Genomic DNA, 15,897 nt, shown 5'->3' on the forward strand with positions numbered 1-15,897 from the left:
ATATTGTAAATAAAATACACAACCTTCCAGTTTAACCCATGAAACGTCACTCAATTAAGGATGTTATGGCACAGAGAATTTAATTTATATACTTCTCATTTTTTGTGTCTTATTACTGTAGACAGATACACATAAAGTGGGCCAGGAAAAAAGGCTATTTCTTTTCTTGGGTTGGAAACAGGGTGTCAAACAATTTTAAAATGCAATTATCCACCTGTACCCACTTGGTAGAATATTGGGGCTAGAGAGAAAAAAAAACCTTCTATGTCATGTTCACTGTGATCCCAACAGAAACGTGAAAAATGCATTTAGTACTATCTGTTCAAAGTAATAATAGTTCAAATGGCATTTCTTTTTCATTTTTCATCATAATCATGAATGCTTTCATTCCCATAAAAAGATAATACCAATTATATGTTTAATATACTAAAGTACCACTAAATTACCTGTTGTCATTTTTCTCAGTTCTGTGAGTTCATTACAGTTCCATGGATGAAGCACTTGGTGGGCAACATTGTCCGCATACTGATAGATTACATGGATTATGTCCCTCTGTGTGCAAAACTGAAGTCCGTGCTAGAAGTACAGAGAGAATGGCCGGAAATCCGCCAAATAATAGGTAAAAACAAATATTTCCTTTACTTTAAATTTGTATTTGCTTATTGTGTGTGTGTGTGTGTGTGTGTGTGTGCGCGCGTGTGTGTTGTGAATGTGACGAGTGAGTTTTTCCTATCCTTAGAGACGCTTATGACGCAATGACCATACTAGTTTTGAGCGTCCCTCTCGCACGGAATTTGGTGTGGAAATGCCAATTCCTACAAAAAGGAGTGACAACTGATGGGAGGAACTTTGTGAGACTGAACCTGGAGCATCTGCTCATATCAGGAAGCCAAGAAACTCGGTGACTATCAGAACCGGGTCAGAAGAGTCCATGAGCCATCCTAACGAGACTCTCAGTGGCCGAACAGGACCATTCAAGTTTCAAAAACACAGTTGTTTCAATGAGTATTATTAATATATCCAAAGTGTCTAAATACATGACACCTTAAAACCTGATCATTTCGAAGGGTTAATAGAGAATCGACTTACCTTCAAATTCGTTAAAAACACGTAAGCCTTTTTTCCTGCCTTGTTTATATGAAATGTCACAAGTAACCGAAAATAGATGAGCGACAAATCTCTTCATGAAGTATCTTAGTGAATGAAAACTTATGTAACTATCATTTTATACCTTGAATAAACAAATGGATATGCTTGTTAAACCTTGGCTATTGCCAGTGTCATATCCATATCGTGGAGGTCCCAGAGGAGAGAAAATCACTGGCCGAACAGATCAGACATAAGTAGGATCAAGCTCTGGACTCAACTACTAGCTTTCAAAACAGTGGAGGAGACAATGGGACACGGAGCTACACCATGGGAAAACATAGGAATTTGGGTTCTTTATTGAGTAAGTGACATGATAAAAATGGATGAGAAAGAGCTTGAAGTTCATAAGATATTTAAACAATATTCTGTAACTTTTTAGGCCTCCAGCTAAAGGAAAGCCTCAGACGAATGACATATGATGTTGACTGCTGACCTACATATGCACACACTCATTCACTTAACTGCCACACTCATGTGGCGCACACACACAGACACACACACGCACACACAAACACACACCCCCCAAAAAGAAACATTAGGAACTATTCACTTCAGTGATAAAAGTGGTCACATTTTGTTATATTCGATGTTAAATTTTAAATTATATTCTTTTACTACTAAAACGAAGGCATATACTTGTAATCCCAGCATTTGGAGGCCCAAGCAGGGAGGTCACATTGTTTCGTCAGTCCTGTAATTGGGACGGATCACTTAGAAGATGAGACTTCAAAAGGGGTGATTGCTGTACAAGTGGGGATCACGGTGGTTTATGGGAGAAGGAGGAATGCAGGTTGGAAGGCTGAGCAACCATCTTCTGTGGCTGGCTGAAGTTCTATTTACTGAGGTAGGCGACCATGTTCGTCTGGTTAATGCTTCTAGTGCGTGAAACTATGTGTGTATGTAGTTAGTGCCAAGTTTTAAATTTTCAAAAGCAAAAGGCTTCAACGGTTTGTCTATTTCAAAATGAGAACACCACCAAAGTACAAATAAATTAATTTCCTAAAGTCTTGGGCATAGAGGATAACAAAGCCAGGGGTTGAGCCTTGTGTGTATCGCTTGGTATAATAGTGGCTTTCTCTGTAGTAATCCCTGTTATCTCGGTCAGAAGCAGAACGGGTTTTCCTAGGAAATGAGAATTGGTGACCCACATGTTACTACTGTAAATGAATTTCTAGTTGTGGTAGATTTGGAAAGATACTCCGGGTAAGAGTGAGGTTGGGATGCTTTTCTGTGATTTCAGCCGTTTGTTTCTGCAGCAGCTTGTCAGCCGGTTGCTGTGAGCGTGGTAAACCACTGGATGTCAGGGTTCCTCCAGCTACAAGTAAGGCGGTTGGTTCATTAAGGCACAAAATAAAATTGCGATCTTACAGACTGTGGCAAGGTGCCTATTTTGGTGCCTCACGTTTGTAGAAACTGGCCTCGTTCATTTTTGAGACAGGATTTTGCTATGCAGCCCAGTCTAGTCTGAAGCTCTGTATGTATCCCAGGCTGACCTCAAACCTATGACCTTCCTGCCTTGCCCTCCAAATGCTGGGATTATAGGTCTATGCCACCAAGGCTAACTTTGTTTTAATATTTAAAAGAAAATTTTATAATCAAATATAGCAGAATGGGATCACGTTCATCACTGAAGTGAATAGTCCCTAATGTTTCTTTGTGTTGCGTCTGTGTGTGTATGTGTGTGTGTGTGTGTGTGTGTGTGTGTGTGTGTGTGTGTGCCACATGAGTGTAACAGTTCAAACGAATGTGTATGTTCCCATGTAGATCAAAAGTGAACATCAGATGTCATTCCTCTGGGGGTTTCTGATTAGGTAGGCTAGCTGGCCAGTGGGCTTCCAGTATGTATCTGTTTCTGGCTCCCTAATAAACTGAACTCTTGAACAGCAAGCGTATTAGCTACTGAGCTGTCCCCCTCCCCCAACATTTATTGAACGTTATAGCCCAGTGTATCAAAGATGCTTCTAGTAGTCTGTTTGGACTGTTTATCCCTCAGACAATCTTATGAAGCAGATACTATTGTTATCCATGTTACATAAACGAGAATACTAATTATAGGGGTTAAGCCACTCTGCAAGGTCATACAAAGTGACACAGGCAGGGTGTTAATCCCGGCTGACTGAGTCCAGAGCCAACATTTACTTGTGTACTTGTTCTACGCTGCCACTTCTGTGCTGCCCCTTCACTGGTTCTGTTTGTTGGTATAAAATACCCGTGTTATAAATCTAATAAAGAGTAGGAATTTGGAAAAATATATTTACCTATCACCAGATATGTAAAGGTTAGTATCTAGTATGTTGCAGACACTGGAAACAGGCCTCAGATTGACTCGTGATCGATTTACGGAACTGTCTTAGTGATGTTTTACTGATAAATATTCACCAGAAAAACTAGTAGAGATGAGAGGAAATAAATATGTCCATATATTATTTAGTTCTAAAATAAAATAAAGGAGAAATGTGGGGCCATTTCCTACTTACCATCCAATCCATTTGTTTAATTAACAAACTGGACACCCATCAGGAGCCAGACTCGCTCCTTCCTGACACAGACGCAGACGCAGACAGAATTCCTGTCCTCATGGAGCTTTTGGGGCGAGGCTAGAGTACTTCATTGACATGTGAATCGAGGTCAGGGTCATCAGCTGCTAAAGTTCGTATTTTCAGAAATGTCCTGCGTGCTACTCTGGGACAATCTGTGTCTAATGTGTGAAGCCAATAAAACTTTCTCCTTGTCTCCCCGTTTATTTTAGAGAATCCTTGCTCACTGAAGCATCTGTGCCGATTAAAAATTCGCAGAGCTATGGGACTCCAGCGACTCTGCCAGCCAGCCTCCATGGAGAAGCTTCCTCTCCCAGCAGCGTTGCAAAGATACTTGTTATTTAAAGAATACGATCTCTACGGACAATAGCTGAAGCTAATATAACCTTACAATTATATTTTAAAATGTGATTCTTAAAGTATTTTTTTAAAAAAACTGTGATTCCCCTGGAGAAGTCACTGGAATCATTTTGTATTCTTAAGTGTATTTAACACCGCTGAGAATTTTGTAGCTGTGTCATGTCCCTACGGGAAGAACATGTACACTCTTAAAGACGTTTAGGCTTCTAAGATAAGTAATAGGCTGTATTTGATTTTCCTCAGTTGTTACGAGTCTTCAGATTCTCCCTTTCAATGTTTGAGAGTCTAGGCGTAAAAGGTAAATAACCCCTTTCTCACCCACCCCCAAACACGCACATATGCCAGCTCTAGAGGAGCTCCTCTGTGTATACAGACCCACCCTGTGATCCAGCTTCTCCTGAGCTTCTTGGCTCCGTCCCTAACAACTTCCTCACTGCTAAATTCTATAAACTACTTTCGTTCCCCTCCTGTTGATTCTTGTGGCATCTAACTCCATTTCCAGTTCTGTCCTTGGTCTTTATGATATGGATACTGCTATTTTCCCTCTCAGCCCTCCTCCCCAACCTCTCTGCCTCTGCTTCTGTATGCTGCTCCTCTTCCTGCAGGCACGTCCTGCAGGCAGTGTCACATCCTCCTTCCTTTTCTGATACGCTGTGTTCTCTGGGAAATTCCATTCAATGATCGTGGTTGTGATCGGTTTTGCTGGGGACCATAACGTTAGAGCTGAAGTTCAACCTTTTGTCTCCTATGTTTCAGAGCAGTTCCTGGTCGACGTTGATCTAACAGACCTCTAAACACAAAGATCTGTAGTTCACCGTGTCCTCAAATCCTTCCTTCACAAAACACTTGACTCTTACATTCTGCAGTTCAACATTAGCTCAGTCAATTCTGTTTCCAAATGAAAAGGACTTGGCATTGGTCCCAACACCCTCGCCCCCATTTTCTTACCCAGCGTGCCAACTCACCAAATGCCACTGGGTTTCTCTCTTACTACACCCACCATTTCCTGCTCAGCCCCACAAACTCCCTATACATCTGACTGCATTCTTCCTCTTACTGAGGCAATCCAGTGCTGCTTATCTGGGTCCCCTGGCCTTTATCTACAGAGTCCACCCACAGCATTTCAGAATGAACTGTCCGAGACTTTAATAGAGCTCATTCCCTTGCTGAAAATCGCTCCCATCGTTTTGGGATAAAAAAAATCTCAAGCTCTCTCAGGACTGCCTTGCTTTAAGGACCCCGTCCTCTGTAGCCTTTCTGCATGCCCCACCCCCCTTTGGCAACGCCCTGGTTACACATCTTCTACAGCAGTTCCCAGGTTTTGTGGTTTTATAAAATCAGAGGTTTTCGTTTTATTAATAAAAAAATGAGGTCCTCTTTTTAAAGGATACCATCTATTACCACCAATTCAGTTTTAAAAGGGGGTTATTCCTTAGAAGGCTAGAAAACAGGATGGTGATAGGCTCACTCGTTAAAATGGATTGACGTTAGCTTTGAAAAGACGGACCTTGCTATTATCTCTTCGCTAACAAGCAAAACTTCACTGTAGTCCCCAAGTATCTGAGTCTCTTTGATAGAAAACGTTGTGAACCTCAGGACCTTTACATTTCCTTCACCCTCTCTATCTGAAGCTTTCTTTCCTTTATGCCCCTGGCCCACTGATTAACCCTTACACTGCAGATCCTGGCTCAGCTGTTGTTTCCTCTGGGTGGAGGCCACTGCGGAGAGCTGTTCATGTGGTATTGTAGTGCTCTGTTCCGCTAGACTGGAAGCTCCACGGGGGCAGGACCGTGTCTGCTTTACTTCCCAGTATGTCCTCAAAGCCAAAGACACGCCCTAGAATGTGAATGTTATACAAGAACCAGACTCAAATAATCAGTGACTTGGTGGTAATATGATAGGTTAGAGTTTCTGACTTGGTGTATAACCTAGTAATGTACTTATTTAATAATATTTAAATTGCTTATTATTCCACTTTAATAGTGTGTTGTTTAGCATTTATTTTATCATAAGAGTAAATATTCTTTTGGTAGTAGTATCTTACTAGTTTGTAAATTTTCATTTACTTTCAGTTATCTTTGAAAGATAAATAAGTCTGGGGAGAAAATTATTTAATTAGAGTTATGGTTTCAATGTATCTCCTTGAGGATATTTTAAATACAAATTATTTGACAATGTATTTCACTCCCAACTGTGACTGTGATGTTTCATGTACAATATATCATAATTCTTGTGTTGCTTTCTTCATTGTGCTTAAAGTCACTGCTTATAAATGTTTCTCTAAATAAATGAAAAATAGAAATGAAGATATGTCTGCTGTCTGATACTTCGGATATTAAATGTATTTAGAGTAAATAAGTACAAGAACCACTTGGATATAAAATGTTAACTGGATGCACACGGAAAAAGTTTGTAAAGTTATGGTCTTGAGTAATTATCTCCCTCTTAACAGTGGGAGATGATACTGTATATGAAGCCCATTACAATTTAGACTTTTCCAACCAGGTTCTTGGTTTTGAGAGCACTAAATGGAAGGAGGAATGGATTCCTGTGTATCTCCTCCCTACAGTCAGGCTAAGAAACCAAACACTCTACAGAGGGGCTAATGTCTCCATGTGCATTGATAAGGTAGACTGTGGATGCCTTCTCCCCTGGCTGCCAAGATGCTTGTGGCTGTTTTTAGCTCTTGTTTTGTGTCATTCAGAGAGTCTGAGGGGGAAAGAGTGAGAATGACATCTGAGCTGAGTGGGTTTGGGTTAATGTTTCTATAGATGACCATCAATTCATACTTTGATTTCGGGTTAAACATATTCAACACCAGCAATGGAACCATGTTCTTCTTGAAGAATATGGTTGAATAATTAAAATTGGTTTCAGGAGATGTGCACTACACCCTTCAAAAAAGTCTTTTAAAAAAATCAATACATGTATCAGGAACCATAAAAAAATACAAGAGATGTATGTATGACACAGAGAAAAATACTTAATAGTCATCGAACTTTTATTACATATTTCTATCCAAATCTGGGTTTTAAGTCCTATTATTCTGCATATGCATCTACCTCCCAAATCATAAATCACTTAGAATATAAAAATTATATCTGCTTAAATTTATTCATTAAAAATTAACATTACATGTAAACAATACATATATATACATATATACATAAAATGCATGTATGGTATATGTATTTAAGGCAACACTTCTGTACACACACACACACACACACACATTCTAATACATCATACCACTGCAATGCTATATTGTCTCGGTTAAAGTTTTATTGCTGTGATAAAACACCATGACCAAAAGCAACCTGGAGAGGAAATGGTTTATTGTATCTTATAGCTTATAGCGCACCATTCAGGAAAGTCGGGGCAGGAACTAAAGAAAGAACTAAGACAGAAACCTAAGGCAGAAGCCATGGAGGAGTTCTACTTACTGGTCTGCTCTCTGTGGATTACTTAGCTTTCATAGTTATGTCATCCAGGACCAATTGCCCAGGGGTAGCACCACCCAAATTGGGCTGGGACCTCCCACATCAATCTATAATTAAGTAAATGATTGACAGACTTGCCTATAGGCTAATCTTGTGGAGTCATTTTGTCAGTTGAGAGTTCCCCTTCCCAAATGCTTTTAGTCTATGCCAAGTTCTACAACAAAACCAAACCCAACCAGTAGTGTACACGAAGCAAGGACATGTACTTTGCATTAAGCAGCTGTTTGCTTCAGTGCACTAAGTAAGGACAAGAAAGACAGAAATCACAGGGTCTCACTTAAATGCAGAATTGAAAGAGGCAAGCAGAAGCAGAAAGTAGTAATTACCTGAAATTGGTAGCCAAGAAGAGGGAGCGGGATCCTTTAAGTAACATCAATTAGACTTGAATAACTTTAAAATGTTGTTCAACATGGTGGCTGTCATTAATAACAATGTTTTAATATTTGCTTAGCCACCTTTTACATATATCATTTCTGTAATTTATATATTTATATAATATATAAGTATATATTTATATGATTTATATATTTATATAATATATAAATTTATATATTTATATAATTATATATATAATATATATTATATATTTTTAGTTCCCTTTTTATAATGGAATATTTGAAAGTAGGCAGCTCAAGGAAGGAATGGTTTATTTTAGCTTACGGTTTGGTTTGAAAGGGTTCCAGTCATTGTGGTAGAAGAGGCATGGCCATAAGAGCATGAGGTTGTTTTCTCACATCTGTCTGAATGACGAGAACAGTGAATGTTGAAAGTCGGTTGGTACTCACCTGGCTTTCTTTGGCTTGTTTATTTAGTCCAGATCCCTATCCTGTGGGAGAGTTTCATGAACTTTAGGGTGGGTCTTCTCTTCTACATCAATCTTCTCTAGAAATACCCTCACAGACAAGCCCAGAAGTGTATCTTCTAAGTGATTCTAAATTTATATAAATTGACAATGAAGATTAGGCAACACAATGTAAAACTACTGTGGTGGTTTGAATATGCTTGGCCCATGGGAAGTGGTAATATTAGGAGGTGTGTGTTCTTATTAGAATAGGTGTGGCCTTGTTGCAGGAAGTGTAAGGTGGTGGGCTTTGAGGTCTCCGAGTGCTCAAGCTTTGCCCAGTGCAGAAAAGACTCTCTTCTTGGCTGCCTGTGGAAAACAATCCCCTTCTGACTGCCTTTGGATCAAGATGTAAAACTCTAGGCTCCTCCAGGACCCTGTCTGCCCGCATGCTACCATGCTTCCTGCTATGAAGATAATGTGCTAAATCAAATGTTTGCCTTTATAAGAGTTGCCTTGGTCATGGTGTCTCTTCACATCAATAAAACTTTAACAAGACAACCTTTATGTTCTGCTTCTCGATCTGTCAAAATATAAGAAGAGGTGTGGCACCCCCACACTCATCCTCCATGAAGTCATCCACTGCCATACCTTCTCCATCATGACAATTGGTATCTTAAGTCATTGTCCTGCTGAAGAAAATGGTATGGGTCATAGACTTTCTGAACTGGTTTGTAGGAGTGAGGAAGTCCAGAACTGCAGGCTAAAAACAGCCAAGAGTAGCCGAGAGTTGATTCTGATGACAGATTGAAAGCTGAGATGTCAGTAAAAAGACAGACAATGCAAACTTGCTCACGAGCTTTTATAGGAAAATGAAGGACTAGAGTCTTTCATGCAAAGAGTCTGACTGCATTCTGCCCATGTCTCAGAGTGAGGCTAAATTGAAGAGTAATCAACTAGGTATATTGGAGGAAGAAATCTAAAGACAGGATATAATATCCAGACTGTGGCACAGCTTGTACTCACTTCCAATAGCCAGCTTTACGGTGCACAAATAGAGCTGAAAAATAGGAAAATTCAACAAAGAAAGAAATGCAAATCTAATCGAGTTAAGGACAGTTCAGTGTTGATAAAGTGGATGCAATCATTACAGATTTTAGCCTCGGTGGCCGTGATCTAAGAGGCCCATGCTACATCTTGAACTGTCACCAAGACTTGATGTAGCAGTGTGTTTATAGGCATGCAAGATGCAAGTATAAGAGGTCCTGTAAGCTTACTCCAAACTTCAGAAAGCTTCTGAGACCAAACGATATGCGGCAAGACCTCTTGAGTAGGCTTTGTGTAAAGCTATGGAGATATATAAATATATATAGCCTATGCTGCAGTAGAGGCTATAGGGTAGTGGAGATACCAGGAATTTGAATACAGACTGAGGAAAGCTGAAAGCACTAAGTGGTGCTGGCCTGAGGGAGGCCATGTAGGATGCAAACTAACTAGTAATGGAAGAACTACTTAAGCCCCTCAGTTCCCAGATGATTCCATGTGACCTAAACCAAGAATGGTAATGCCTGGTACTTGCCTAGTGGGTAACAGTCTTTCTTTGGTCTGATCTTTTTTATGTTGTATTTCTTTCTTCTCTTTTAGAATGAGTATGTCTACTCTTCCATGGTTGGATACATGTGTGTGAATTATTTTATGAATTTTACTTGGGTTCACAGTTTATGAGATCACCTTGTGTTTTAGAATAGGCCTTGGACTTTCAAACAGTATCAGAACTCTAAGACTAGTGGATTTTATATGATAAGATGGCCATAGTCAATGAACAGCAGGGATAGAATACTCTGATTTGAATGTAAAATGTGCCTTACAGATTTGTGCCCTTGAACACTTGTTATGTTTGAACAGACATTTGAACAGCTGATGTTTGCTGGTTTTGAAAGTTGTAGAGATTTTAGGACAGTGGTTCTCAACCTTTAGGTTGCAACCCCTTTAGTAAGCTTTATCTCCAAAGAAAATTAGTATTATTTGATTCATAATAAAGCAAAATTACAGTTACGAAGTAGTAACAAGAATAATTTCATGGCTGGGGTCACCACAACACAGGAACTGTATTAAAGGATAGCAGCATTAGGAAGGTTAAAACCCACTGCACTAGGAGGTGAGACTGGGCTGGAGGAAATACGGCGTTACTAAGACATCATAACCAGGCCTATTTCCTAACTTGTATCTGTTACGTGATTTCTGAGCCAATGTAACCAGTTCCTGTGTGCTCCAGCTGCTATGTTGACAGCCATTAAACCTCCTTAAACATGGTGGACTACATTCCCTCAAACTGTAAGTCGGAACGCCCTGCCCCCTATATAAAAGGAAAGAAGAGGATAGCTTAGATTTTAGGTATGCTCACTGTAAACAAGATACGTATGTGAGGTGATGCACATGCTAATTGGCTTGATTTAGCCATTCTACAATATATACATATTTTAAAATAGCACGTTCTATATCGTATATATATATATACTCTTTTCAACTAACAAACATTGAAAGCTGGATTGCTTTAGCGTTCTTAGATGAAGCTTGCAGAAATATCTGATCTTTAAAACTGACACCGAAAGGGATTGAACCTACTTTGCAGATGATTTCGCTTCTGGGTTGATATGAGCTTAGCAATCATTATACAAAAATAAAATAGGAGCATGAGAAACCCCTTTCCATTGTTATTATTACAGAGTGATGGAATTAGTGCCTAAGCGGAAGAAATTAAAATATTCATCTTAAGCAACGGGACCACACACTGTCATGGTGGCATTTGAGAATATTCAAACCTATGTTAGAGCCCTATGTGGCATTTCACTGTCATCTCTAAATTTTTTAACAACATTCCCAGAATGAAAACTTAGCGCAGAACTTTTGAACCTAGCACACAAAACCCTCATCATCTATTACTGCCAAGAGAAGAGAGGGACTTCTTAGGGGAAGCACTGTGTAGGAAAAGGAAGAATAGACTCATTTGACCTCACTAGCTCATGTTGTGTAACCTCAGGGAGTGCTGGGGATGTCTGGGGATTTGCTGTTTTCAACAAGAGACAGTCTAGTAATCTGAATCGGGCTCTGGGAGTGTCTGAGTTCTAACATTGGACTGACCAGCAATTCCATCATGGGGCCTGGACTGGAACACGCATTCTGCACTTCAGATTCTCATAAGAGGACAGCCTTTGCTTCTTGGATTGTCCCTGCTTGGGTTTCCCAAGGAGACTTCAGCTAAAGTGCTTTGGAGGTCATCTATACTGTTATGTAAGAAAAAATGGGGAGCATGAGTTGAGTTGAATGTGAAACACTAGTGTCCGTCTGAGGTAAAGTCCTTGTTCTCTTTCCACTCATGGCATTTGTCATACTCTGAAAATTAAGGTGTGGCATTGAGGGGTGGCCAATCTGTGTTCCTGAATGTCTGAATACCTCTGTACACCTGAAACTAATTGCTTTAAAATTATTTCAGACGCAGCAATACTTGTAAGCATTTTGACGGGAGGATGCTAACAGCTGCTTAGGCTTTGTGCTGTAGACTCAGTGGGAACCCTTAACCCGCATTCTGGCCCTTCGTTGGTGGTACATGACTGGCTAAAGTGGAGTTTCATTGAGACTGAATTGTATATGTCTATGATCACCAGATATCTGGTCAAAAGGAAACAAGTCCTCTTAGTTGACAGCCGAAAAGAAAGCTTAAAGAAGGAGTGGTGGTGTTTATCTATAACCCCAGAACTTAATAAGGAGGGTCATGAGTTTGAGACAAGCTTGGCTTGCTCACCAAGTGCCGGGCTGGTCTATGCAATTGTGCCTTCTCTAAAATCCTAATAAAAATTAAAAATATTTTTAAATTTAAATATGTGAAAAATAGTTTACATATGTTTATATATAACATGTAAAATAGAACTTTTCAGATGTTTATATTAAATATAAGATTAGAAATAATTTGGAAAATAACCCATTCTTAAAAAGTGAGTGATTTCAGAACGTTTAAAAATAACCAGGCTTTGCTAAGGGAGAGTGGGAACCCGGAAGCCACCGAAGTTCTTAAATGATTCTACCCCCTCAGTTGTACCATTTGTCCCAGAAATGGGAACAGGACCTTGAGAAATACCTAGCCCTTCTAATACACGTGGAAAGACCACCTCGGTACAACAACCTTCACTTGTCCTGTGTGTCACAGTCCACAGAGCACTTCACATGCACCTCTTCCTTGATTTATATTACGACTTTAAAGGCAGAGCAGGACAGGGTTCATTTACTCCCTAAAATACACCCTCCAATTAGTTAAGGTTGTGAAGATTAGATGTAAGATGTAGAGCCTTGGCCCTGACTCCAAAGCTTCTTTGGTAGCATAATGCAGCTCGTCAAGAACAGTGTGGGTATCCACTTAAGGAGCCTTGAGTGGCAACAGCTCAAGGTCCTTCAGCAGGATATACACAAAGTGGTGAAAAAGCCTTCAGTCATCATGCCCCAGGCATATGAACTCTCCAAACATGAGGTGAAATGGAAAAACCAGGTGGCCACAGACAGTGGTTACAGTCATTTAAACTATTCAAACATAGATGATACACACAGACAGAAACCGTATTAGTGGGTGTCTGGGTCTGTGTGTTAGGAAGATTGCAAATGGACATAAAAAATATTTGGGGGCCAAAGGAAACGTTCAGAACTTGTTTTTTGATGATGGTGACACAAGTTGGTAAATTTATCTATTTTTTTTAAAAAAAGCTATTTAACTTTAAACTTATAATAGATTAGTTTTATAGTACATAAGTTGAAACCCCAAAAGTCACTTTGAAAGAAAGAAGAGGGGACATGTCTCTGACAAGGAGTAACAGTGTCTGTAGCCTGCTCAGGTGCTCCTGTCTAAACAGTGGCAATCTTCTGGCTTAGAGAAAGTATGTGGTCCTTGGGCTGGTAGCGTGATTGGTTTATTTTGTTGTTGCTATGCTGATAAGACCATTAAGAGCGGAAGATGAGACAGGTCAGGGCACCATGTTTCTTGCCTGCTGCTTTCACCAATTCCATTTGGCCCCAAACCCCAGATCAACAGAGCTTGCTTTTTGCCAGCCTCTGATATTTTCATACTGGTTCTCAAAGGGCATTTACACACATACACACACACACACACACACACACACACACACACACACACACACACACAGAGAGAGAGAGAGAGAGAGAGAGAGAGAGAGAGAGAGAGAGAGAGAGATCCAAATGTATAAACTGAAGAGCTGAGAGGGTTTCTTGCCCTGTGAAGGGTGCGAATTGGCAAAGAATCATACACTAACCTTGGGAAATAGCTTTCCGGGTAGGCAACAAGGGAAGGTGGGGATTGCAGAAAAGAGACTCATGGAAGACTGCGAATCTCAGTCAGGGGAACTTTGGAAGGAAAGGTCAGTTACAGCTGTGAGTCTGGAAGTACAGTGCTTCAGATTTCTCTGACAGAAACGCTGAAGAAAGAGCCCCAGTGTCTGTGGAGCGGAAGGAGCATTCCCTGCGTTCTTGTGCTTTGCTCTGACCCTGCGGCCCTCCCACCCTCTTCACAACAGGACCTAAGCACTTCAGCTGCTGTTTCCTGGCTGGACTAGCTTCTAAGCAGAGGCCGTCCTGAAGCTGTGGGAGCTGCCCAAGGAAAGTATTCATACTGTGGATAACGGGTCCTAACACCACAAGTGACGAGATCCGCCCCCATTGGTGACACAACTCTCTGATTATAGCCTTCCTAGCTGAGGAATGAATGAGCTTCTCCTCCACCCCAAGGAAAACTTTGTTTTTTAGCATTTCAGATGATGGATATAAAATCTGTTTCCTGTCTCATGAGTGGAATTCCACACGCAGAGTCTGCAGTATTAAGAAGAAAGGCTTGATCGATCGAACTCAGTTATTTCTTTCCCACTCTTGGATTTTTTTTTCCCCTTCAAAAACTATTATTATCGGGGTTGGGGATTTAGCTCAGCGGTAGAGTGCTTGCCTAGCAAGCACAAGGCCCTGGGTTCGGTTCCCAGCTCTGAAAAAAAGAAAAAAAAAAAAGATTGGTAAAAATTATATTATCTTCACAGTTTTAACACCATCAGCTCACCTTTCTCATTTGCATACATTACAATTATTTATATGTGTTTAAGTTAGGGAAACACAGGATCACCTATTCAGGACCAACAACCAGAAAGGTTCCAATGCGAAGTTCAGTCTTCCATTTTGATACATTTTTAAAATGAAACACTAGCAACCCCAGTGTGAGAAGCAGCTTGGATTTACAGAACATAATCATGTTCATCGCCTGTTAGCTGGGTGAGTGCAAAGACATTTTTAAATTCTCAGGAATCGTCTTTACCTTTCGTAAAGGAATAAATTATATTTACTCATCAAATGTTACCTCATGCAGACTTAGAGTACACATTCACAGAGGGAGACTGCTTGGCACGCTGGCTATACAAAAACTATTTTGCCAACTATGAACGTTATACAATTGTGTGGTGTTATTATAAATAGCCCTAATAATTTTAAATTTGACTCACACTCTCCGCCACAAGTTGGCATAGCTGGAAGATTTGCTTGTCTGCCAAGCTTGAGAGTGCAGGCTTGATAAGGGGATGGTCCGTTCTCATCTGATCCCCAGGGCCTGTGGTGTGCTATCTGTCCTGAGCTTGGCTGATCTCTGGCCTTCTCCCCTGGGAGCCTTTCTCTAGTCTGCTGAGAGGCTCCAGTAAACAGACTGAGCAAAGTCGGAAGCTTAGCTTCCTTAGGAACTACTACACCGCTTCAGCCTTGTCACAAACCGTCTGTAAGAGGTGGGGACACCAAAAGCCCTTCTGCGTAAGTGGAAAACATGTTAGACTTATTTCAGGAGGTAGCTTTGCATCTGCACAGGAAGGGATTAGGTAAAACTTAAAAATAATAGTGAGTATAAAGCAGGTAAAACATCCTAAATCGTTGTGAGAATAAAAGAATTTCCCATTTTCCTGAGCTAACAGATGGCAATATAATGTTTTCTGTTCTTTTTTTTTTTTTTTTTTTTTTTTTGGTTCTTTTTTTCGGAGCTGGGGACCGAACCCAGGGCCTTGCGCTTCCTAGGTAAGCGCTCTACCACTGAGCTAAATCCCCAGCCCCATGTTTTCTGTTCTTTTCAGTAACTTAGAAACAATTAAAAAAAAAAAAAGTTAGGGCTGGAGAGATGGCTCAGCGGTTAAAAGCACTGACTGCTCTTCCAGAGGTCCTGAGTTCAATTCCCAGCAACCACATGGTGGTTCACAACCATCTGTAATGGGATCTGCTGCCCTCTTCTAGTGTGTCTGAAGAGAGTAACAATGTACTCACATACATAAAATAGATAAATCTTTAAAAAAAATAAAAAGTTAGCCAGGCCTGGTGGCAGCTGCCTGTATTTTCAACCGCACTGACTACTAATGTACGATGTTCACAAGTTCAGTGTTCACTGAGGCTACAGAGTGAGTTCAAGCCAGTGTAGGAAATTTTCACAGTTTTTAGTCTAGCATGCATGAAGTCTTGGGTCTGATCACAGTGAATTGAAAAAATGAATAGTTCA

At 40.3% G+C, this 15,897-nt stretch overlaps 1 protein-coding gene across 7 annotated transcripts in view; it reads left to right on the forward strand.

The window, feature by feature from the left end:
• The window catches only part of Asb15 (ankyrin repeat and SOCS box containing 15), a 44,692-nt gene extending 38,340 nt beyond the window's left edge, over positions 1 to 6,352 (forward strand). For 4 of the 7 annotated variants that reach the window (XM_087658619.1, XM_087658621.1, XM_087658617.1 and 1 more), the window contains 2 exons: positions 466 to 619; positions 3,899 to 6,352. In XM_087658619.1, the coding sequence (XP_087514745.1) occupies positions 466 to 619; positions 3,899 to 4,056 (312 nt within the window). In that variant the 3' untranslated portion in view covers positions 4,057 to 6,352. 7 annotated transcript variants of the gene reach the window in all.
• Positions 6,353 to 15,897: the final 9,545 nt, after the last annotated feature.

This window comes from Rattus norvegicus, chromosome 4 (genome assembly GCF_021556685.1).
Source record: "Rattus norvegicus strain SHRSP/BbbUtx chromosome 4, alternate assembly SHRSP_T2T, whole genome shotgun sequence".
In the NCBI taxonomy this organism is placed as follows: Eukaryota; Metazoa; Chordata; class Mammalia; order Rodentia; family Muridae; genus Rattus; species Rattus norvegicus.